Raw genomic sequence first — 24,126 nt, forward strand, 5'->3', positions numbered from 1 at the left:
AGTACTGTGAATGTACTAAATGCCATTGAATTGTTAACTTTAAAATCATTAATTTTCGAGCTTCCCTTGTCATTACATGGTATTACTTCTACTAGTGGCTGTGACTTGACCCCTGGCTTGGGAACTTCCATGTGCCATAGGTATTGTCACTTGTTTAAAAAAAAAGAAAAAAAAAATAGTTCTTCCTGTTATGTGACTTCTATCTCAAAAAAAGATATTTTTAAAGATCAGTACTCATAATTAAAATCAAGCACAGAATTTTAAAACTTGATTTTTTTTTTTTTTTTTTTTTTTTTTTTTTTGTCTTTTTGCTTTTTCTTTGGGCTGCTCCCACGGCATATGGAGGTTCCCAGGCTAGGGGTCCAATCGGAGCTGTAGCCACCGGCCTACGCCAGAGCCACAGCAATGCGGGATCCGAGCCACATCTGCACCCTACACCACCGCTCAAGACAACGCCGGATCGTTAACCCACTGAGCAAGGGCAGGGACCGAACCCACAACCTAATGGTTCCTAGTCGGATTTGTTAACCACTGCGCCACGACACGGGAACTCCTAAAACTTGATTTTTATTTTTATTTATTTATTTTTTTTTTGTCTTTTTGTCTTTTTTGTTGTTGTTGTTGTTGCTATTTCTTGGGCCGCTCAGGGACCGAACCCGCAACCTCATGGTTCCTAGTCGGATTCGTTAACCACTGCGCCACGACGGGAACTCCTAAAACTTGATTTTTAAATGTTTAAATATATTAAGTTCAGTTTATCTGAAAAAGTCTTAAGGGAAAAAAATGAAACAAAAATAGATGAAACCTAGCTATGTGTTAATTAGATTGCATATTTTCTACCATCTATATATATATATAATTTATCTAATATCTATTTTCTAATATGTATACTTGTACAGTTTGACAAGTACCTGGCAAACTCAACCATCTGCAACATACATCAGAAACACTGGGAGTTCTCTTGTGGTGCAACCGGTCAAGGGGCATTGTCACTGCAGCAGCTTGGGTCGCTGCTCTGGTGCCAGTTTGATTCCTGGCCCAGAAACTTCCACATGCCACAGATGTGGCCAAAAAAAAAAACAAAATAAAACACTGTGTAGGCAAAAATGTGTTTGATTAATGGAAAAACTGTCAAAATCAAAATAAATGCCTTGACACAAGGCTTACTTATTTCTCTCTCTCTTTTTTTTTTTTTTTTTGCCGGCCTACACTACAGCCACAGCAATGTGGGATCTGAGCCACGTCTACGACCTACACCACAGCTCACAGCAACTCTGGATCCCAGACCCACTAATTGAGGCCAGGGATCAAACCTGCATCCTTATGGATACTAGTCAGATTAGTTTCCACTGCACCACAACAGGAACTCCCCTCCTTCCGTTGGACTTTTTTTTCTTATTTTATACATATTTGAAATGAGTTTAGTGATTTGGTTATCCAATTTAAAGCAGAATAAAAGATGACACATTAAAGGGAAAAGACATGTTGGCAGTAGCAGGAAGTGATGGGTAATACATACTAAATAAAAATCCTTTCAAAAGAAGTTATAAAGAATTACAAGGCACAGTAGTCTGGAGTTATTTTTCAAACAAATAACTCTAAACATTAATTAGTATGTATTTAATAGCAACCACTGTTGCTAATAATTAGTCAGCGTCCTTTCGTTTAAGACGGGTAGAGACTAGTTGAAAAAGCTTTCTAAAGATTGGCATTAAAAATAGTTTGGACAGGGAGTTCCTGTCATGTGGCTCAGAGATTAGCAAACCTGATGAGCATCCATGAAGATTCGGGTTTGATCCCTGGCCTTGCGCAGTGGGTTAAGGATCCGGCGTTGCCATGAGCTGTGGTGTAGGTTGCAGATGCAGCTCGGATCTCACGTTGCTGTGGCTGTGGCATAGGCCGGCAGCTACAGCTCCGATTGGACCCCTAGTCTGGGCACCTCCATATGCCGCAGGTGAGGCCCTTAAATGACAAAAGAGACAAAAAAATATAGAGAGTTTTGACAAAAGAGTACTCCTTGATTATTAGGTGACGTTAGTTATGAAGAGTGCTTCATTTTCCAAATATGGTTAGAAAAATCCCTTATTTTATAGTACTATATTTTATAGTACTTATTTTAAGTACTATAGCTTTATAGTACTTAAGCTTACTGTGGTTCCATTACTTCACTTGTAAATTCCACCATACTATTTCAAAGCCATGAAAGATATTTCAATCTGTGCTATTTGAGGAAGAGCTATTCTTTCTATTTCCTGCAGTTCCCATAACTGCCACTACTAACACCTTGCAATGCCAAGAGCACAGGCTGATGGTACAAAGGCTTGGCTTCTGTATCCTGGCTCCACCACTCACCAGCTCTCAAGCAAGTCACTTCCTCACGGAGTCATAGCTTATCCGTGGGGAAAATAACACATACCCTGCCTTCCTCAAAAAGCTGTGGTGAAGTACTTTCTAAGTTATAACTGTGCTGGCAAAACTTCAAAGTACTTGTGATATTTGCTATGCGTACATAAATTCAGCAGATAGAATCTCTTCAGGTGTGTCTGAGAAAACACAACAAAACTTGAGTCAAGCATGCATCCTCCTTGAAAATACAACCGTCCAAATCATAGTCAAATTAACGTCTTCCTTTAAAGTTACCAGGATCCTCCAGGTGCCTCTGCACTTTTCTTAGAGTTCAGATTCTTTATTAGCATATATCATCTTTTTATTCCTGCCAAATGTATACAACAATCATTTTATTTCCCCTTTTGATGTCTTAGGTCTCATTAAATGTTGCTTTCGAAATAAAATAAATAAACAAAAGTTACCAGGATCTTTTTTTTTTTTTTAATACAAAAACTCTGATACAGATAGGTTCCATGTGTGCCTTAAATTTCGACTATTACCAGTCACTGCTTGGTCCAGGATATTTTCTCAAAATTAAAAGTCTTCTCTCTAGAACCAAGTTTTGGGGTTATGCATGTCCTATATTGTTTATTGGCTTGGTTTAATTGTAATAAAAGTTCCCCATAGACCAGCCTTTAATAATTGGCTTTTTGGTCTTGAATAATTGGCCTCCCACCTCTCCTTTTCTAACTTCCCAGTACTTTTCCCACTGAGAAACTTTGGCTTCTCTTTCTCCATGGCTTTGCCTACCCCCACTGATAACCAAAACAAGCTGACTTGACCTGTGGGAAATTCATTCCAATAGCAGTCTCGCCTTTAAATATCTGAATTTTCTAGCATCTTCTAGATCAATTATCACTGAATAATTTTTATGAAACTTCATTGTCATATGTTTACATTTATCCCTTCCTACTTTTTTCTAATAACAAACGTATTAGTAGTTTTCACAGTTATTCAATGATTTCTTTATAACCCTTTAAATGTCCCACAGCTACCCTCCTAAAATTGTACAGATAACTGTGCCTGTTATGCAAACGATGGTAAATGCAAAAGTTACACAGCTACCTCGTGTTTCCAGACACAACGTGGATGACTTATTTTAAACGAACTAACATTTACTCTAAGAATGGGGTGATTTTGATAACTCGCCTTTCTGTTCAGAGGGGAAAAGAGTTGACAAATGTTAGAGCTTGGGTAAAAGGTGCAGTGCCCCAAGTCGCAGTTGTTGAAAGAGATACCAGTATTACAAGCAGGTCCAAATTCTGTTAGAATGTAAACATTTTCCTAATTCAAGTCATTTCACGTCTACTTATTCTAAGGGTCTCTTTAGTTGTACTATTTTTAAAGCAGAGCAGAGGGACACACAAATTAGCCAGAGGGTTTTTTAAGCCACTGATGCATTGAGTTTGATAAAAGCTAATCCCATAAAAAACTGCAACTATAATTTTATCCTGATGCTTTTCTTAGACTAAGCAGAAGCCAGAAGACTTTTCATCAGGAGAGAGATGAGAGGAGGTAGCACTAGATAAAGCATATCCCAGGCAGAGATCATCTAACAAGAGTAGTTAACAAGTATTAACCTAATTCAAGTCTGGAGCTTACCTCTACACTGTGTGTGGCATAAATAATGAAGCATTGCACTTCTTCCTTTGGACAGATAGTGTGCTGGTCACAAGGCCTCAAAGCAAACAGTAATTCTTTTTCTTCTGTTTAATTTCAATCCATTTTCTTCTGTTGTTGGTCAATTAATATATTATCTATTTTACAGTCAAGGTTGTAATATATAATATCACTGTATGCTACACATATGAGGAGTCAAGATATCAAAAGTACATCTTAGTCTTGAAACTATTCTGAAACTTCTTAAACTGAAGCTCAAGTAGCTGAAGTTTGCAAATGGCCAGATTTTATTGTTGTTGGGGCATTTAACTTTCAGGAAAAAACTGAAACGGTAAGCCAGTGTCTTGAAAGAAAGTCCAGTGCATGAATTGAGATCATAAACTGCATAGAGGACTGCTCATACCTTTTCTATTCACCACCCCAAACAATAAGATGCTATGAAGACACAAGGATCCTGAAACACAGTAAGATCCTTCTTCATAAAATATAGCGCACTTTCTAGAGTACCCGCTGTGATACAGCAGGTTAAGGATCTGGCATTGCCTGTGTGTCAGCGTGGGTTTTCTCCCCAGCCCTGGCACTGTGGGTTAAGGATACGGAGTTGCCACAGCTGTGGTACAGGTCTCAACTGTGGCTGCAATTGGATCCCTGGCCCTGGGAACTTCCATAGGCCTCAAGTGCAGTCAAAACTAAAAAAAAAAAAAAAAAAAAAAAAAAAAAAACCAACAAAAAAAAGCTGTATATTATGCATACACACACACATATATACACTGCACTCTCCTTTCTTTTTTTTGGCTGCCCCTGCTACATATAGAAGTTCCTGGGCCAAGGATCGGATCAGAGCCACAGCTGCAACCTATATTGCAGCTGTAGCAATTCTGGATCCTTAACCCACTGTGCTGGGCCGGGGAACCCCACCTGCAACCTGGAGCTCCTGTTGTGCCACAACAGGAACACCTATACTGCACTTTCCAAGAAAAATGGGCTAATGTCTTAGAAAGATTCATCTATTCTTTCGGTGAATACTGACTGAATACCTACTATATGTCAAACACTGTTCTGGGTGGTAGGGTTACAGCACTGAACAGAAGAACACAATTCCTGCCCTCAAGTACTTACATGCCAGTACGAGGAGAAAGACAAGCCAAATTATGTGAGAAGTCAGATGTTGGTAAGGGCTATGAAGAAAAACAGTCAAGACACCAACATCATATGCTATCACTTACATGTGGATCTAAAAAATGGCAGAATGAACTTCTTTGCAGAACAGACTTTGAAAAACTTATGGTCTCCAAATGACACAGGTTGGGGGGGTGAGGGGATGGGCTGGGGGTTTGGGGAGGAAATGCTGTAAAACTGGGCTGTGATGATCATTGTACAACTATAAATGCAATAAAATTCATAAAAAATAAAGAAATAATTACTGGTAAATCCAGAAAAAAAAAGTCAATTATAAGATTAATATCTAAAGTTTTTAAAGAGTAAGCTAGAAGGAAATGGGAAACTTTAGTATTTACAACATTGCACTAGGCAAGAATGATGTTACTGCACACACGTTCAACATCAAAAGCTGCTCTTCTCTATTTGGTGCTACCATGTAAAAGGTAGTTTTGTTTAGGAACCAAAAAATAGCGGCTTGGGTCACTGCTATGATGTTGGTTCGGTTCCTGGCTTGGGAACGTCCACATGCCACAGGTGTGGCCAAAAAAAAAAAAAGAAGAAAGAAAGAAAGAAAGAAAAACAATCTAGTCAGTATCTATTGCCTAAAAGAATATTACCCAGGGAGTTCCCGTCATGGCTCAGTGGTTAAAGGTAAACCAGCCTCCCATTCTTCAGTCACTTTAGTTAACTAGTTTGTTCTATTACAGGCCTGTAACTTACATCTCATTTCAAGAAATGAATTAGATAGATTTCTCTTTATTCAAATACCCTAAATTTCAGCTTTCAGGGGCTTGCTTATTAAGATTAACTGACAAATGCCTATGTTTCAGGAAAATGGATAAATCATAGCTGTTCTCTTTTTATTGGGAGGCCAGTGGAAAAAAAGACAAACTCAGCCAAAATAGGCCGATATTCCAGTTTTTATATTTCAATGAAGTCCCAGGAAAAAAAATTTTTTTAAGGTTTCTTGAATTCAGGTCTTAGGTATCAATCCTATCTTATCTCACCAAAGACAGTACTGTGAGCAATATTTTTAGAAGTTGTTAACTGTACAATGTGAAAATGAAGAGATGAAATGAGTCCTTTTAGAAACAGCTGCTTATTTTTCTGACATGCACTGTTGTTGTTGTTTTGTTGTTGTTGTTGCACCTGCAGGATGCAGAACTTCCCAGGCCAGGGATCAAACTAATGCCATAGCAGTGACAATGCCAGATCCTTAATCCACTGAGCCACAAGGGAACTCCTGGCATTCACTTTTGTCAGGTGAAAATTATAGCTCGTTCATATTACACAGAAATAGTTACGATGTTAGGGGAGGCAGGCCATAAATAGATAAAGGGAATTAGAAAGAGGATTTTAGAACTATTAATGAATGTGGGTCTTAATACATTTCAAGAAAGAATCTAGAAGTTCCTTGGAGTTCCTATCATGGCTCAGTGGTTAACGAATCCGACTAGGAACCATGAGGTTGCGGGTTCGATCCCTGGCCTTGCTCAGTGGGTTAAGGATCCAGCGTTGCCATGAGCTGTGGCGTAGGTTGCAGACGCGGCTCAGATCCCACGTTGCTGTGGCTCTGACATAGGTCGACAGCTACAGCTCCGATTCAACCCCTAGCCTGGGAACCTCCATATGCTGAGGGAGCGGCCCAAGAAATAGCAAAAAGACCAAAAAAAAAAGAGAGAGATTATTACCCAACATATTCTCCATTGCCTTAAAAAAACAAATACAGCAGCTCCACTGTGCTTAATCTGACTAGACCTGAAGATTATAAAATCAAGGAAATCACTTTCATGGTTAAAATTCTAAAGAGATACACATGAAAAAACTCATAGACCTCTGTTACTTTTTTTTTTTTTTTTTTGGTCTTTTTGTCTTTTTAGGGCCACACCCTCAGCATATGGAGGTTCCCAGGCTAAGGGTCAAATCGGAGCTGTAGCCACCAGCCTACGCCAAGGCACAGCAACGCTGGATCCAAGCCACATCTGCGACCTACAGCACGGCTCATGGCAACCCCAGATCCTTAACCCACTGAGTGAGGTCAGGGATCGAACCCATGTCCTCATGGATACTAGTCAGGTTCATTAATCAGGGAGCCATGATGGGAACTCCTGAATTCCCTTTTAAACCATGCTCCTCAAAAAGATCAAGGTGTGGGGGTACGTAACTCAGTATTTTTTAAGTGTCATTATACCAGTTACACTTTATTTGAAAAAGTGCTACTTAAAAACACATAAAAGGAGTTCCTACTGTGGCGCAATGGGTTAAAAACCCAAGACTGCAGTGGCCCAGATCACTGCATAGGTACGAGTTCGACTCCCAGCCTGGTGCAGTGAGTTAAAGGATCTGTCATTGCCACAATTAAAGATGTTGGTTGCAGCTGTGGCTCAGATTCAACCCCTGGCCCGAGAACATCCATATGTCTCAGGTGCAACCATTAAAAATAAGACATTTTGAGGAGTTCCCGTCGTGGCGCAGTGGTGAACGAATCCGACTAGGAACCATGAGGTTGCGGGTTCGGTCCCTGCCCTTGCTCAGTGGGTTAAGGATCCAGCGTTGCCGTGAGCTGTGGTGTAGGTTGCAGACGCGGCTCGGATCCAGCGTTGCTGTGGCTCTGGCGTAGGCCGGGGGCTACAGCTCCGATTCAACCCCTAGCCTGGGAACCTCCATATGCCGCGGGAGCGGCCCAAGAAATAGCAACAACAACAACAAAAAAAAAAAAATAAATAAGACATTTTCATTATATTTAAAAGTAGAAGAGGGTGAACTAGCCATTAATATGTATGTGCGATCAAAGATAACAGAAATGATCCTCTATTAGCCTATAGCCAACTATATTCAAGGAATGATAAACATCTCAATGAAAAAAAGACATAACAGTTAAATGATAGAATCGTGACTGCAGAAGAGGAATTAATAGTGGAATAACAATTTACAGTGGCCCTGTCCCCATGCCCATAATTCACAGATGGTGGAACAGAAACATTTCGGTGGTGTGAACTGCTGTAACTGGTGGAAATACACCTGTGTACACAGCCGCTAAACTGCAGTGATCCTGTTCCACCAATAAAGGCAGCAAGCAGTTCAATGGGCTCACTGGTTCTACCACTTTTTCTCGTCTGCCTGCAGATTCTGACTCCAGAAGCCCCCGCGTTCATCCAACAGCAGTGCAACCAGATCTTGCTTTGGAAAATCTCTCAGCAGGGAACTCTCCCGGGGTGTGTTGCATCAGCCTGTTGCTTCTAACTCTGCTAGGGAACAAGCTCACAAAAGGCTTCCTATGAAACAGCTCTGCCCTCAGCATTTTGGGCATTTCCATCCGTGTCCTGAGGACTGTCATCACTCATGTTCCTTCTCAGGCTTATCTCTCTTTGCCTGATGTGACTTCAAAATGTTTTAAGCAAAATAAATTGTAGGAATTAAAGTAAAAGATAACAAACCTCAAGAGTACTTTGAAAAATCTCCATCAGATTTGGGAGGCTGCACTATGCCAAGCTGTCCTTAAAGACACAAGCTCCATAGTAAGTCACTTGTCACTAGCCCAAGGTTATATATTAGGGGGAAAGAAGCTGATCGAGGAGCCGGACGAACTAGTCTCATTGTGGTTTCTGCCACAAAATCATGAACCCATTACTTAACACCTCTGTGTCTCGGTTCACCCACCTATAAAAGATGGAGATGGAGAGAAGAGGGACCCACTCATAGGACTGCTGGGGATCAGAATAAGCGAAAACATTTGAAGGACTTATAAGAGTGTCTCACATGCAATAAGTGCTCAAATAATATTAACTCCCTATTATCAGAGTTTAAGTCCCACTAAACAGTATAAAATTTCATATTACGGAGTTCCCGTCATGGCTCAGTGGTTAACGAATCCGACTAGGAACCATGAGGTTGTGGGTTCGATCCCTGACCTTGCTCAGTGGGTTAAGGATCCGGTGTTGCCGTGAGCTGTGGTGTAGGTTGCAGACACGGTTCAGATCCTGCCTTGCTGTGGCTCTGGCATAGACCGGCAGCTACAGCTCCAATTAGAGCTCTAGCCTGGAAACCTCCATATGCCATGAAGCAGCCCCAGAAAAGGCCAAAGGACAAAAAAAAAAAAAAAAAAATTCATATTACATCTTCTACAGTATACAAAATTCTACATTTTTATTTTTTTGGTTATAGTTGATTTACAGTGTTCTGCAGTACAGCAAAGTGACCCAGTCACACAGATATACATACATTCTTTTCACATTATCCTCCACCATGTTTCATCACAAGTTACTATGATATAGTCCCCTATGCTATGCAGCAGGATCTCATTGCTTATCCACTCCAGATTCAAGAAAATTCTACATTTAAACGCTTCCTTCACTAACAGGACTGTCTCTTCGGCAAATTTTCCTTTTCTTTCTCTTTGTTTCCTTTTAAAACATTATTTTTACGGCCGTATCCATGGCATATGGAAGTCCCTAGGTCAGGGATTGAATCCAAGCCACAACTGTGACCTATGCCAGGTCCTTAAACCTACTGTGCCGGGCTGGGGATCGAACCTCTGCAGAGACCCGAGCAGCTACAGTTGGATTCTTAACCCACTGCACCATAGAGGGAACTACTAAAATAATTTTTTTTTTTTTTTTTTTTTTTGTCTTTTTAGAACCACACCTGCAGCATATGGAGGTTCCTAGGCTAGGGGTCAAATCAGAGCTGTAGCCGCTGGCCTGTGCCACACAACACCAGATTTGAGCCGTGTCTGTGACCTACACCATAGCTCACAGCAACGCCGGATCCTTAACCCACTGAGCAAGGCCAGGGATTGAACCTGAATCCTCATGGATGCTAGTCAGATTCATTTCCGCTAAAACACGATGGGAACTCCAAAATAAATTATCAAAAAATACAACGCTTGGGAAATTCCCTGGTTGTCTAGTGGTAAGGACTGAGCTCTTTCAACACTGTGGCCCAGGTTCAATACTCAGTCTGGGAACTGAGATTCCACATCAAGCTGTTGCATGCTGCAGCAAAAAAAACAAACAAACAAAAAAAAAAAACAAAAAAAACAAACCTAAAAAACCACTTGGATTGCTTTTCCTTAAGAAAATGGTAATGGGGGAGTTCCCGTCGTGGCGCAGTGGTTAACGAATCCGACTAGGAACCATGAGGTTGCGGGTTCGGTCCCTGCCCTTGCTCAGTGGGTTAATGATCCAGCGTTGCCGTGAGCTGTGTTGTAGGTTGCAGACGCAGCTCGGATCCCAGTGTTGCTGTGGCTCTGGCGTAGGCCAGTGGCTACAGCTCCGAATCGACCCCTAGCCTGGGAACCTCCATATGCCGGGGGAGCGGCCCAAGAAATAGCAAAAAAAAAAAAAAAAAGAAAATGGTAATGGCTCAAAGGAAAAGTGGTTGTTGAGGAAAAAGTGCTAAACCTGGAGCTGGAAGACCTAAATTCTGGTTGGGGGCTGTCACTGGCTAGTTGCCGGAATCAGACACTAGAGATGCTGTAATGGACACCAAAGCCTGCACTCTCGGACTGGGTGACAGATATTGTATAAATAATAACATGTCGTTTTAGATACAGTCCTCACTATTAAACATGCTTCATCTTTCTTTCAGTTATCATAGTTTAATATACAACTTAAAGATGTTCTTTTCCTTAAGGCACCATTCAAACATAAATCTGAAATACGTGCCAACAATGAAAGTTAAATATATACCTGCAAAATATGGATAACTACAGTTCTGATCTGATCCCTGGCCTGGGAACTTCATATGCCATGGGGCGGCCAAAATAAATGAATAAATAAAACCCCACAAAACATGGCTGAGTGAAAATTAAGGTTATTTTCTAGATAATTCACTCCAAACTCTGCAAGGAAGAAAAGATATTATAGTGAATATCCTCATTCTCAGTGGTATAGTTCTGAACTTAATTGGCAGACTTAATGATAACAGCTTGAGTCATTTTTCTCCAGTCCATTTTCCCTCAGCAAATTATTCCAACTAATGAACACATTTACAGGATGAAAAGAAAACAGAAATGGCTCAAGAAAAATAACTCCACAGTAAAAATAAGTGTCCTGCATCAAGACCTCCCCTTGGTCGACACTGCCCATCTTTGGTCCGCTCCAGCCCTGAGATGATGGGAAGAAGAAGGAAGTCAATTACACTCAGGGTTAAATTAAACATATGTCAGGCATCTAGTACTGTGCTAGGCACATGGTCAGTATCCAATAAGAACCTACTGTTACTATCGCGTGCAACTATATCACATATGAAAGAAATAAAATCCTGAGAAATCAAGTTGCTTTCCACACAGCCAGTGGGCAGGGATTTGAGCCCATGTGCACCTGGCACCAAAACCTCACCTTGTTGCCTATAAAACCCTGCTTTGCCAACGGCAGTTGAATTTGATGGGACAAAGTTCAATCTGCTAAAGTTCAGCTGACACCAAAATTAATTTATCAGAGTTCCCATCATGGCTCAGTGGTAACGAACCCAACTAGTATCCATGAGGATGTGGGTTCAGTCTCTGGCCTCATCCGGTGGGTTAAGGATCCAGCATGGCTGTGAGCTGTGGTGTGGGTCACAGACACGGCTGGGATCCTGCATTGCTGTGACTGTAGTGTAGGCTGGAAGCTGCGGCTCTGATTCCACCCCTAGCCCAGGAACTTCCCAACAAGAAAAAAATAAAATTAACTTGTCAATTCAAAATCTGAGCCACCTAAATAATAGTAACATGACTGAGCAGAGACAAGTTGTTTTTATATTCACAAAGTAACAAGCTGCTGCCACCCAGCAGGAAATTACTTGTGTATCTTTTTAGCCTGCTTAAAGCTTGTTCAAAATAACAGCACTCAGTCCTATTTATAAATCTAAGCACTGCACATCTTTTAGTCATATTAGTTGAATAATTTATATAAAGTGACATAAACTCTTGATAGAAAAGTTATTTCTACAACATGCCACTACTTCTAACGTAGAGCTTGTGAAATGCATGTTTCTTCTCGTGAAATGAACATTTGAAGCTAATTCTTTCAGAACTTAAACTGCATCTGGATATTCTGTCAGTTCATTAGAATTTTTTTTGTTTGTTTGTGGGTTTTTTTTTGTTTTTTTTTTTTTTTTTGCTTTTTAGGACTTCATCCGCAGCATATGGAAGTTCCCAGGAGGCTAGGGGTCGAATCGGAGCTGTAGCTGCCGGCCTATGCCACAGACTCAGCAATTCGGGATCCAAGTCGTGTCTGCAACCTACACCACAGCTCACGGCAATACCAGATCCTTAACCCACTGAGTGAGGCCAGGGATCAAACCCATGTCCTCATGGATTCGTTAACTGTTGAGCCACAGTGGGAACTCTTGGAAGATAAATTCAAGTGACATTCATTTATGAACAAATTGTCTGGAGAACCAAATAGGACAGTATTTGCTAAACCAGCATATTGTTAAGACAGTGATCTGTCTTGACAGTAATTCATAAAGCAAAGGCTTAATGAATAGGAAAGAAAAAACCATGCTCAGGTAAGGTGTGTATCTGACAAGAAGGAATAAAGTATTGCACACTCAACAAACTTGATACAGTTAATGCATCAAGGAAGTTTGGGTCATCCATCCATTCACTGGAGAACTGTCACACACCTACCGTTCAGGTGGGGCACTCACGTGCTGTCTGAAAGGCAAGAGGGACATGGATCTACCATCAGAGGTGCAGTGAAGAACCATTTACAACTTCCTCCCTTTCTGCCTTGAAAAGAGATTTCTCCTTAACAGTGAACTTGTCCAAGTGAGGGAATGATATCCCAAACGGCCTTTCCTGAGATCTACAGAAAAAGCCATTCCATATTTGTGGGGAAGTGGGTGCAAAGTGATACATCAGAGAAAATTATTTTCTCAAAAATAGGAAGGTCGTAAGTGTTCCCATCGTGGCCTAGTGGTAACTAACCCAACTAGTATCCAAGAGGACTTGGGTTCAATTCGTGTTCCTGCTCAGTGGGTTAAGGATCTGGCGGTGCCATGAGCTATGGTGTAGGTGGCAGACACGGCTGGGATCCTGCGTTGCTGTGGCTGTGGTGTAGACTGGCAGCCGCAGCTCTGATTTGACCCCTAGCCTGGGAACTTCCATATGCCATAGGTTCAGCCCTGAAAAGCAAAATAAAAAAAAGGAAGGTCTTCAATTTTTCACACCTTACCATCCTACCACTGTTTTTCCCTCTGGAGAAAGATTAAGAAGGATCCTGTTAAGCTGAAAGAAGGGGAAAGACTGCCTCATCCAAGAGGCTTCTAGACCCACAGCCTGAGTTTGTAGATGGACTGAAAAGGGAGTGTATCAGAGACCCACCTAAACTGAATGCAAAATTCTGCCTTCTAATCAGATTCTCAAAGAGGTCCAGGACACCTATAACTTTCAAAGTTCATGCAGAAGTCTGACAGATAGAGATGCATGGCTCTTTTCGAATTAGCTGTATGATCACCCAGATCAGCACAACAAATCACCTAATTTTCAGAACTTCAATTTCCTCGTTTTAGAATGGAAAAGATAATGCCCAGCTCACTGAAGGGATTAAGTGAGATAAGGCACATTAAGCTTCCAGCAAGACAGTGTTCACCTACCCATCGGGAGCCCAGCAGCAAGCTGTATTAGAAGGAATGAACTCTAAAACCATATACACCAAGAGCAATGACAGAACCTAGAGAGAGCCCCTAAAACAGCACCAGTTCCCCATACATGCCACAATTCACAAGCCTCCCCATTTGAGCAAATTCATGCTTAATTCCATGAGACCACATGATGCAGCAGGCCACTGGTGAGAGAGATTCAAGAATATCTCTCATGTCTCTTAGGTGAAAAATCCAGTACTGGGAGAAAAGCATCTCAGTCCATTAGCCCTTAAATGTATTAGAAATTGAGCAAAGGCTAAATATTCCACTTCTCTGAGTAAAAAGGTGTCCAAAGTCTATATTAACCAGTGTGCTGAGACATTACTTTAAAATGCATAGTATCTCCATGTTTGTAAGTATAGTCCCTCTACTTATTTATAACTAACTAGTTCTTAATTATCTAGACCAAGTAAGAAAAGTAACAGAAAACCTTACAAAAGAACAAAAAAGAGGGGGGAAGGCTCCCTTCATGGCTCAAGAGAAATGAATCTGACGAGCATTCATGAGGACACAGGTTCGATCCCTGGCCTCACTCAATGGGTTAAGGATCCGGCATTGCTGTGAGCTGTGGTGTAGATCACAGATGTGGCTGGGATCCTGGGTTGCTGTGGCTGTGGTGCAGGCCAGTCGCTACAGCCCTGATTTGACCTCTAACCTGGGAAACTCCATATGTGAGGATGCAGCCCCAAAAAGACAAAAAAAATAAAATAAAAAAAGATCAAGGAAAATCCTTGTTCATTTATAATCAAGTTTAGACTCTGGAAAGTTTTCTTTCTCTAGGGAGAGAAGCCAATCTAAGACTTACATATGCTTCAAATGGTCCAATAGAGCTAACTAACTAAAATATTTACTGATCCTTGTCTACATGTCAATCTTACCTGTTTTATAACACACATACCTGAATGAATAACTCGGCCCAAAGGTTAAAACGTTTGCAGGTACTATACTCTTACCTTACACATATTTCAGCTATTTTTAGAGTCCAAATGAAAACAGCTAGTACAGAAGGAAATGCGCATGAAATTCTTGAGGTCTACTCAGATAACAGTCAAGATAAGGTCAGTGGATATTTGGAATACCTAAGACACTAATTTAAAATAAAACACTCAAATGGCCAAGAACACTTTCTAAATTGTGCTTGAGAGTAATGGTTTGCATTAAATGCTTGATTTCTCTCTATTCCAACAAACCCCTTAGCCAAAAAAAATTCCCATCAGCCAGACAACGCTATGAGAAGAATCTGTTCAAAGTTCAGCAAAGAAGTTGACACTCCCCTGACATAGCAATCTTAGCTCAGACAGAACATATTTTCAAAGTATCTCAGAGAAGGCCCAAAATGAAAAAGAAATAAAAGTTTAAAGACAAAAAAGGTTTTTTTCTACCTGTGCTCAAAGTCTGTAAATGTTCAACTCTCTCCAGGAAATAAAATCATACAGCAAATAAAGGCTGGCTTAACTGAACTATGGTCTGTGCTTATCTAAATTCAAAACAAGAACCTTAATTTTTAAACTAAGTAGACATTCAGCAACCATGGTACAAGGCACTATTCCAGACATTGGTGATACAACAGACCTACTGTGACAGAGCTTACATTCCAAAGCTTAGAAACTTGACACATGTGATGTAGTTCAAAAACAATTTTAAAAACATTTTCTGGGAGTTCCCATTGTAGCTCAGCAGGTTAAGGACCTGACCTTGTCTCTGTGAAGATGCAGGTATGATCTCTGGCCTCACTCAGTGGATTAAGGGTCTAGCATTGCCATAAGCTGTGGCACAGATCACAGACGCAGCTCAGATCTGGTGTTGCCAGATTCGACCCCTAGCCTGGGAACATCCATATGCCACAGGTGTGGTCATAAAACGAAAAAAAATAATAAAAACATTAAGAGCATTTTTTGAAGATCTGTGATAAACCACAACAGAGTATCCAAACATCAAAGCCTATAATCGTAATTTTAAAATGAGAGGCCAGGAGTTTCTGTCAAGGCTCAGCGGAAACAAATCTAACTAGTATCCATGAGGACACAGGTTTGATCCCTGGCCTGGCTCAGTGGGTTAAGGATCCAGCCTTGCCGTGTAGCTGTGGTGTAGGTCACAGACACGGCTCGAATCTGGCATTGCTGTGGCTGTGGCGTAGGCTGGGGGCTAAAGCTCCGATTTAACCCCTAGCCTAGGAACCTCAATATGTTGTGGATGCAACCCTAAAAAGACAAAAAATTAAAAAACAAACAAATAAATAAAGCTAACACACGATGTATCATAGCAGAAACACAAAAAAAGTTATCTTCAAAAAGTTTCCAGGATTTTAAAACATCCCTGTTACCTAACTGGATATAAAAACTTAAAAACTCCAACCAAATGTAAATTTGCGCTGAATAAGGACATTAAGATGAAGGAAGATGCACCATGTAAGAAATAATACTTTCAATTAATCTAATTAAAACCCATAACAGCATAATAAAAATGCGACTATCGAATGTAATATAGTAAAAAGAATCCTTGGGGAATTCCCACTGTGGCACAGTGGGTTAAACATCTGGCATTGCTGCAGCTGTGGTGCAGGTCACAGCTGCAGCTTGGATTTGATCCCAGGCCCAGGAACTCCAATATGCCACAGTTTCAGCCTTAATAATAAAAAAAATAAAGAGAATTATTGAGGAGTTGCTGCTATGACACAGTAGGTTAAGAATCTGACTATAGTGGCTAAGGAGGCACAGGTTCAATCCGTGGCCCCGCTGGACAGTGAGTTAAAGGATCCAGTGTTGCCACAGGTGCAGCATAGGCTGCAGCTGTGGCTCAAATTCAATCCCTGGCTTGGGAACTTTCACATGCCAAAGGTGCAGCTATAAAAAAACTGAAAATAAAAAAAAAAAAAAGAATTATTGAAAAAGGTACACCGTAAGGAAAAAAAATATAAACCATAATCCAAAATTTCATTCAAAAAATTTTTTTGTTGTTTAAATCCTAGGGGTGAGGGAAACAACAGAGCAGGAAAACCTACTGAAGCTGTGTGTGAGGACAATGAGGCAATGACATTGTACAAATTAATTTCGGCTATCATGAAAATAGAGGTTTAACCATGACTGCTAAAATTACAATGCTATAGTAAAATTTTAAGTTTAGTAACGTCAGGAGTTCCCGTCATGGCTCAGTGGTTAACAAATCTGACTAGTTGCGGGTTCAATCCCTGGCCTTGCTCTGTGGGTTAAGGATCTGGCGTTGCCGTGAGCTGTGGCGTAGGTTGCAGACTGTGGCGTAGGTTGCAGACGCGGCTTGGATCCTGCGTTGCTGTGGCTCTGGCGTAGGCCGGTGGCTACAGCTCCGATTCAACCCCTAGCCTGGGAACCTCCATATGCCACGGGAGCAGCCCTAGAAAAGGCAAAAAGACAAAAAAAAAAAAAAAAAAAAAAGTTTAGTAATGTCAGAAGTGCAATGACCAGTGGCCACTATACTTGTTTGTACTATAAGAATGTTTTATAAAACAAGCATCTATTCTTTTATTAAAAGGAAGAAACAAAGATATTTACAAAAGTAAGAAAAGAGTTCACTTGAAGAAGTCAGTCACCACAAGGTGGAAATGGGAGTCACAAATAACAGGGCTGAAAAATAACACTGAGGGTTTCCTAAATGCCAAGTCCTCTGCCAAATGTTTCACATTTCAGATGGAATCCTCACAACTGTCAAACAGATACTAGCATCTCCCATTTACAGATGAAAAACCACTGGACTTGGGCAATTACATATGCCCAAGGTCACACAGCTGGGTGAGCGGCAGTGCTGGAATTCAAACCCAGGTATTTCTTTTTTCTTTTTTTTTTTTTTGTCTTTTTGTTGTTGTTGTTGCTATCTCTTGGGCCGCTTCTGCAGCATATGGAGGTTCCCAGGCTAGGGGTTGAATCGGAGCTGTAGCCACCCGCCTACGCCAGAGCCACAGCAACTCGGGATCCGAGCCGCGTCTGCAACCTACACCACAGCTCACGGCAACGCCGGATCATTAACCCACTGAGCAAGGGCAGGGACCGAACCCGCGACCTCATGGTTCCTAGTCGGATTCGTTAACCACTGCGCCACGACGGGAACTCCAAACCCAGGTATTTCTAATCCAACTGGTAAACGCCTTAACCACTCTGTTAAACAGCCTTCTCGAGAGGCAAATAGAGGCTGTGCTCACCCTTGAACGAATCAGAAAGTAAACCCAGACCAGAGGAATGTGTCTCGTCCCAAAGGCAGTAGGTATGGTTTCCCTTCTGAAGATCGGTAAGGTTTTCTGGGCAACCTCCCTTCTCTGACTCCATGCTCACCCAACAATTTCTGGTTTTCTCTGGCTCCCACATGGCCTGCTTAGAGAGAGATCACGGCCTGGCCAGAGGGCACACATACTTGAGGCCTTTAGTGATTCCATATCTCAAGGTAAATTACTAAACCTGCATCCTGGCTTTACAAATTCCCAAAGAGCTGGGGTGAGGCAGGTCTTACGCTGTGATACATTAGGTTTTTTAAGCCTGGCCATCTCACTCTAGACTGTGATAGTCTTTCAAGGACATGCTGCCCCATGGGCATGGTCGTGCCCAGCTGACACACTCATCTCACCACCTCCATCAAACCTCTATAACATATGTTTTCACAGTGAGGAAGTTTTCTTAATTCCCCTTATATTCTATAAAGATTTCCAGAGGCTCTCTTGAAAAAGTGTTATGAAGCCCAATGAATGACATGCAAGGAATTTCAACAGCTCTTGAAGGCTATTGCTATAATGAACAGCAACATTTTCCAGCCAGAGTCATTTTCTTCCCATTTTTAAAAGTCACTTTCCACGGTTCCAATACAGTGGATTTAGAAAAAAGTTAACGATCTAAGTTAACTATATTAGATATAAACATTAACATTTTGGGTTTTAGTTCCTATTTCACACAGCCAAAACACTGTGAAGACTAAGAAACATCATTTAGCCATACATTCAGCTTAAGAAATAAAATACTACCCATATAGTTGAATCTGCTGGTTGCAGCATATTAATGGTATTATTGGATAGCCCTTATAATTGTCTTTACAGAAGTGAAACGGTATTCAACTAAGCAAGGAGAGATTTGTCCCCCCAGCTTAAATGTGGGCAGTAGCAAAGCTTATTATCAGCCAAATCTACAGTTATGGTAACTGTGAGTCTGCTTGATGGAAGAATAGTACAAGATAACATATCACTATCTCTAGGCATAAATCTCTAAGCGACGTATGGACACCAACTAAAACAGGTGTTTTCCTGCCTCAGATGATTTCTGAACAGTCACTGGGTAAGATTAGGCCTGGGCCTAAGCCATCTGTTTACATGCAACAGAGCTGAGCTTCCGGAGCTTTGAAAAGCTTGCTATACAAACTTTCTCACCATGACTGTCATTAAATTTTGGAAATGCTGGGACAGCCTGTCTGAGAGCAAGGCATTTTCGAGGGACCACACCTGTTCCCACTTAAAGTACTCCTTCTTTCTGTTAAAAATCAGTCTCGGGGAGTTCCTGCTGTGGCTCAGTGGTAACGAACCTGACCAGTGTCCATGAAGATGCAGGTTCGATCCCTGGCCTTGCTCAGCGGGTTAGGGATCTGCCTTTGCCATGAGCTGTGGTGTAGGCCAGCAGCCGTAGCTCTAACTTATTTGACCCTCAGACTGGGAACTTCCATATGCCCCAGCTGTGGCCCTAAAAAGCAAAAAAATAAGGAGTTCCCGTCGTGGCGCAGTGGTTAACGAATCCGACTAGGAACCATGAGGTTGCAGCTTCAATCCCTGGCCTTGCTCAGTGGGTTAAGGATCTGGCGTGGCCATGAGCTGCGGTGTAGGTTGCAGGCTCGGCTCAGATCCTGCGTTGCTGTGGCTGTGGTGTAGACCAGCGGCTACAGGTCCAATTAGACCCCTAGCCTGAGAACCTCTATATGCCGAGGGACCGGCCCTAGAGAAGGCAAACAAACAAACAAAACCCTTCACTTCTCTACTACTTTTAGGACAAGCCTCAACCCTTTAACAAGACCCACTCATTACGTGGCCCCTGCTCTACTGCCTTTCCTGTCCTAACTTCAGGCAGATGACCTGCCTCATGTCTTTGGCCTTATGCTCTTCTTCTGCTGGAAGAGTATTTTTCCAGCCCTTGATAGAACCACCCTCCCCCATCCTTCAGATCCCAGCCCAGACATCACTTGCTATGGGAAGCCTTCCCTATGCTGCTTCCTCTTATTATCGATAGCATCTCCTACTTCCCCTATCATTGCTTGGCCCATCCCCGTTTCTTACCGGTATCAATACTCAAGAGAGCTCCTATTACCTATGTGCTTGGTACTCAACAGGTCTTTAATGCTGACTGATCAAATGCTCAGTTCACCGGGGGCACGGTTTATCTATTCCCGACTTTTTTCAAAAACAGCAGGATTTCCCAAGACTATAACCAGGTTCCCTTACCCTAGAACCAGACAGCCAAGACTGGAAGGGATCTAGGTTTGAGTAGAGCCCTTTTTCTTCACAGGCCTTATACAACATTTTCTCTTTTTTTGTCTTTTTAGGACCACACCTGGGGCATACAGAAGTTCCCAGGTTAGAGGTCGAATCGGAGCTACAGCTGCCAGCCACAGCCACAGCAACGTGGAATCCAAGCCATGTCTGCCACCTACACGTGTCAGTTCAAGGCAACGCTGGATCCTTAACCCACTGAACAAGGCCAGGGATTGAACCTACGTCTTCATGGATGCTAGTCAGATTCATTTCCGCTGAGCCACGACAGGAACTCCTTACACAGCATTTTAAATTTAAGCTATAGGGAGTTCCTCTTGCAGTGCAGTGGTTAACAAATCCGACTAGGAACCATGAGGTTGCGGGTTTGATCCCTGCCCTTGCTTAGTGGGTTAACGATCCGGCGTTGCCATGAGCTGTGGTGTAGGTCGCAGACATGGCTTGGATCCCACGTTGCTGTGGCTCTGGCGTAGGCTGGCGGCTACAGCTCCAATTAAGACCCCTAGACTGGGAACCTCCATATGCCATGGGAGCGCCCCAAGAAATGGCAAAAAGACAAAAAAAAAATAAAAAATAAATAAATTTAAGCTATTATATGGATACTTAAGGACTCTACAACTTCATACTAACTGGACTGAGTTTTCCAGGACAAACCTCCCTATGATTCCTGTGACAGATTCTTCATTATTAGAGCTATGACTTTACATGCATATTTAATCACACAACCACTCTGAGTATTAGGCACCATTGTTACCCACGGTTCAGATGAGGGAACTGGAGCTCAGACAGGTCACATAACTCACCTAAAGGTAAACAACTAATTGATGAACAAACTAGAACTCAAACTCAGGTAATATGTCTGGAGAAACATGGCTTGGCCTCTGCAAAATAGTCAATGAATGGTGAATGAATGACTGAAGTCAGTAAACAGTACTAGATCAGGATGACCCACTGGAGATTTTACTAGAAAACCAGAACTACTTGGATAATCCAAAATGTATTCCTTGTTCCCCCCCCCCCTTTTTTTTTTAGTAGCTTAAAACAACCACTTTATTTTGCTCGCAATTCTATGGGTCCGGAATTCAGGAAGGACTTGGCTGAGAGTCAGCTGGGTGGCTGGGGGCTAAAAGGATTAGTTAGTCTCCAAGATGGCTTCTCCACTCAGATGCCAAAATGCACTCCTATTCGTTTTTTGATTGCATTTCGTAGGAATAAACACACATTTTCAAAACTCAGGCACTGTTAACTGTCTTATGGTGCACATCCAAGAAAACACCTTTCTGCTCTGTATTATTTCTTGCTCATGGTAGGGGGCACAATCAGATATCATGGCGAGGGACAAACTCTGAGAACACACAGCATTATTGCAGTGGAGAAGCAAGGAGTGAAACCAGGCCAGAGAAGCCCGCAGTCTTTTTTGGGCTTACCTCCCGCAGCTCCAGTCTTTGGGCCACAGCCTCCAGGCTCTCCTGGCCAGTGCTCTCCACCGACAGTGTGAACTCCACAAACTCGTTGTTGAGCAGCTGGATCCGAGCAACCAGGCAACTCTTGCTGGATACCGTGTAGCGCCGGGTGCGTTTTAGTTTCAATCCAAATGGCAGTGGCATCTTCTTCTCCCTTCAAGAGTGGAGAGGTGAAAAGGGAAAAGCACCGCCACCAATCCAGTGGTGATGATGGCGGGAGAAAGTGATCCTGTCCTGTTGGGAGGAGTACTGTACAGTCTCCGGCTGCTCACCCAGCAGCTGCTGCCGCCATTAAAAAACAACTGAGTCTCCAAAGACCAGGTGATGGGAGCACCCACGCCAGTCCTGGGGAAGGAGGAACAACCGGTTAGAGGCAGTAGCAACTCTGGGCTTTTGTTTTTAAAAGTAAAAATCAGTAAAGCTGTATCTATGGAATAAGCGTCCAGCCTCTTCTGGAAGAAATAAGGCTTTAGCAAGATCTGGGAGGCAGTGGGGAAGTATATCATCAGAGCTGTAACGCCCTGGGTCAGACTCCACCCCTCACTCAATCCCACGAATAGCGGTGACAGCGTGTGGCAACCTTCAGGATTAAATGAGATAATGTCTGGCACTACTATAAACCCAAATTTAGTAGCAAGCATTAATGGTCCTCTTTCTATTTTAGACAAAGTTTTGTTTTTTTCATAGTTAACTCTTTTCGGCTCCTCGATACTCCAGATGTCAGGGTTCTCTAGTCCTTAAGTGAGGTAATTGCCAAAAACTTCCAAAAGAGCTAGCTCAATTCTCAGTCCCAATTAGGCAAATTAACCCTCAACCCGAATGGAATAATCCTCTGTAACATATGGCAACTGTGAGTTTGAAACGAGGGGAACAATTAAAAAGCATTCGTAGAACCCCTTCTGGTTTACAAATATTTACATCACCAAATTGATTTATTTATAAACAAATCATAAAAGGCCCTACAAATGCTTGTTAGCGGTTCACCACCAGAAGCGCGGAGGCTGTGAAAAGCGTGGCCCCGCCCCTCTCCAGGTGGGGACGCCTAAGGAAGCGATGAGCCTTCACCTACGCGGGGCTGCAGCCCAGAAGAGGATGCAGGTGAGGCCTTAAACGCCATCCTCAATTTACAAGGGGCACTTGGGGCTTAACAAACCCATGACGGGAAGAGGACAGAGCAGAGCTTGGGCTCCGCGTCCACCACCCGCAGCGTCCACCGCGCGGCGTTGCCTGGGCGACACCCAGACAGCCTTAGAGGCTCCGGAACCCTCCGCTTGCGGCCGCGTTTCCGAACGGACGTGCATGGAAAGGACAGGCTCCCGCTGATGCCGGAGGGAACATTTAAAGGACCCAGTTGGAGCCCCAGAGGCGAGGTGGAGTATTGGGAGGGGCCCACCTGGTACAGGGCTTGGAGCCTCAGGACACTACTACCCCCCACCCACCACCAAAAAAAAGTTCACAACTTAACAACTTTTTAAAACAACTCTTGGGCAGACGTGAACTGGGCATGAGCGGCAACTGGGAACTTTTACATTGGCTGGATTGTTTCCCCCCCCTAAACAAATGGACAAAATCCCGGAAATTTCCAGAATCCCCGGACGGTTCCGAAGCCTTCGCTATCCCTCGAACAGAGACTGCGCGTGAGGATGATTTGTTCGGCTAGGCTCGGCTGCTGCCGGTTACCCTGAATTTGGACCGAAAACCGCACGGAGGGGCAGAGTCGGCCCCCAACTTTCTCATCTGGTGGACACGAAAGCCACGTCTCTACAGTAGCGGCTTTCTCAGCTTCACACTAGGATGGCCTGACCCGGGAACCGATCCCAGATTCTTCCTTCCCAGTCCCTGCTCCTTTCCGCTTTCCTGACTGCGTCTTAGCCCCAGAGGTGATGGGCAATCAGGGCTGAGGGGTGGCAGTGCTAGAGAATACAGTTTAGCTTTACACTACGCTTTGCCGAACTTGACATTTCATATTTCCATTCCACAGAAGCGTACTGTGTCTCTGAGTACAAGGCAGTGTAGGAGGCTTTTAGAGAAATCTATGACGAGTCCTAAAACGTCGCTGCTCTTAAGGAGACAGGCATACTATAATTACATACATGACAGTATCTCTAGTGAGGGTCCAACCACAGTTTTCTGGGTTTTGTTTGTTTTTGTTATTTGGGTTTTGATTTTTGAGCTCTAGTTATTCCTAGATAGGCAGAAAAATAAAAATTAAAAAAAAAATAAAAGGAATAGAGAAAAAAGGCCAGAAAAAAAAAGTAAAACTAGCTAAAGCACTGTATTACTCATTAACAGCATTTGCTGAGTATCCTCGGAATGTAAAAGGTCCACACTAAAGGAGGAAATAGAAAATAAATATTATGAAAAGACATGGACTCC

At 42.5% G+C, this 24,126-nt stretch overlaps 1 protein-coding gene across 3 annotated transcripts in view; it reads right to left on the reverse strand.

The window, feature by feature from the left end:
* The window catches only part of PTPN21 (protein tyrosine phosphatase non-receptor type 21), an 82,190-nt gene that overhangs the window by 55,726 nt on the left and 2,338 nt on the right, over positions 1–24,126 (reverse strand). For 2 of the 3 annotated variants that reach the window (XR_014811262.1, XM_084969976.1), the window contains exons 1-2: positions 22,820–22,994; positions 21,715–22,095 (exon numbers count right to left, since the gene is read on the reverse strand). Coding sequence is in view for 2 of the 3 variants with exons in the window: in XM_084969976.1 (XP_084826102.1) it covers positions 21,715–21,894 (180 nt within the window). In the remaining variant the exon portion in view is untranslated. Of the gene's footprint in view, positions 1–21,714; positions 22,096–22,819; positions 22,995–24,126 lie in introns of those variants that run through there. The other variant, XM_003356769.5, reaches the window with a different exon arrangement.

Source organism: Sus scrofa, chromosome 7 (genome assembly GCF_054392235.1).
Source record: "Sus scrofa isolate SSC_HxYL_T2T_F1_AM1 chromosome 7, Sscrofa_HxYL_maternal_Yorkshire_Landrace_v2.0, whole genome shotgun sequence".
Classification (NCBI taxonomy): domain Eukaryota; kingdom Metazoa; phylum Chordata; class Mammalia; order Artiodactyla; family Suidae; genus Sus; species Sus scrofa.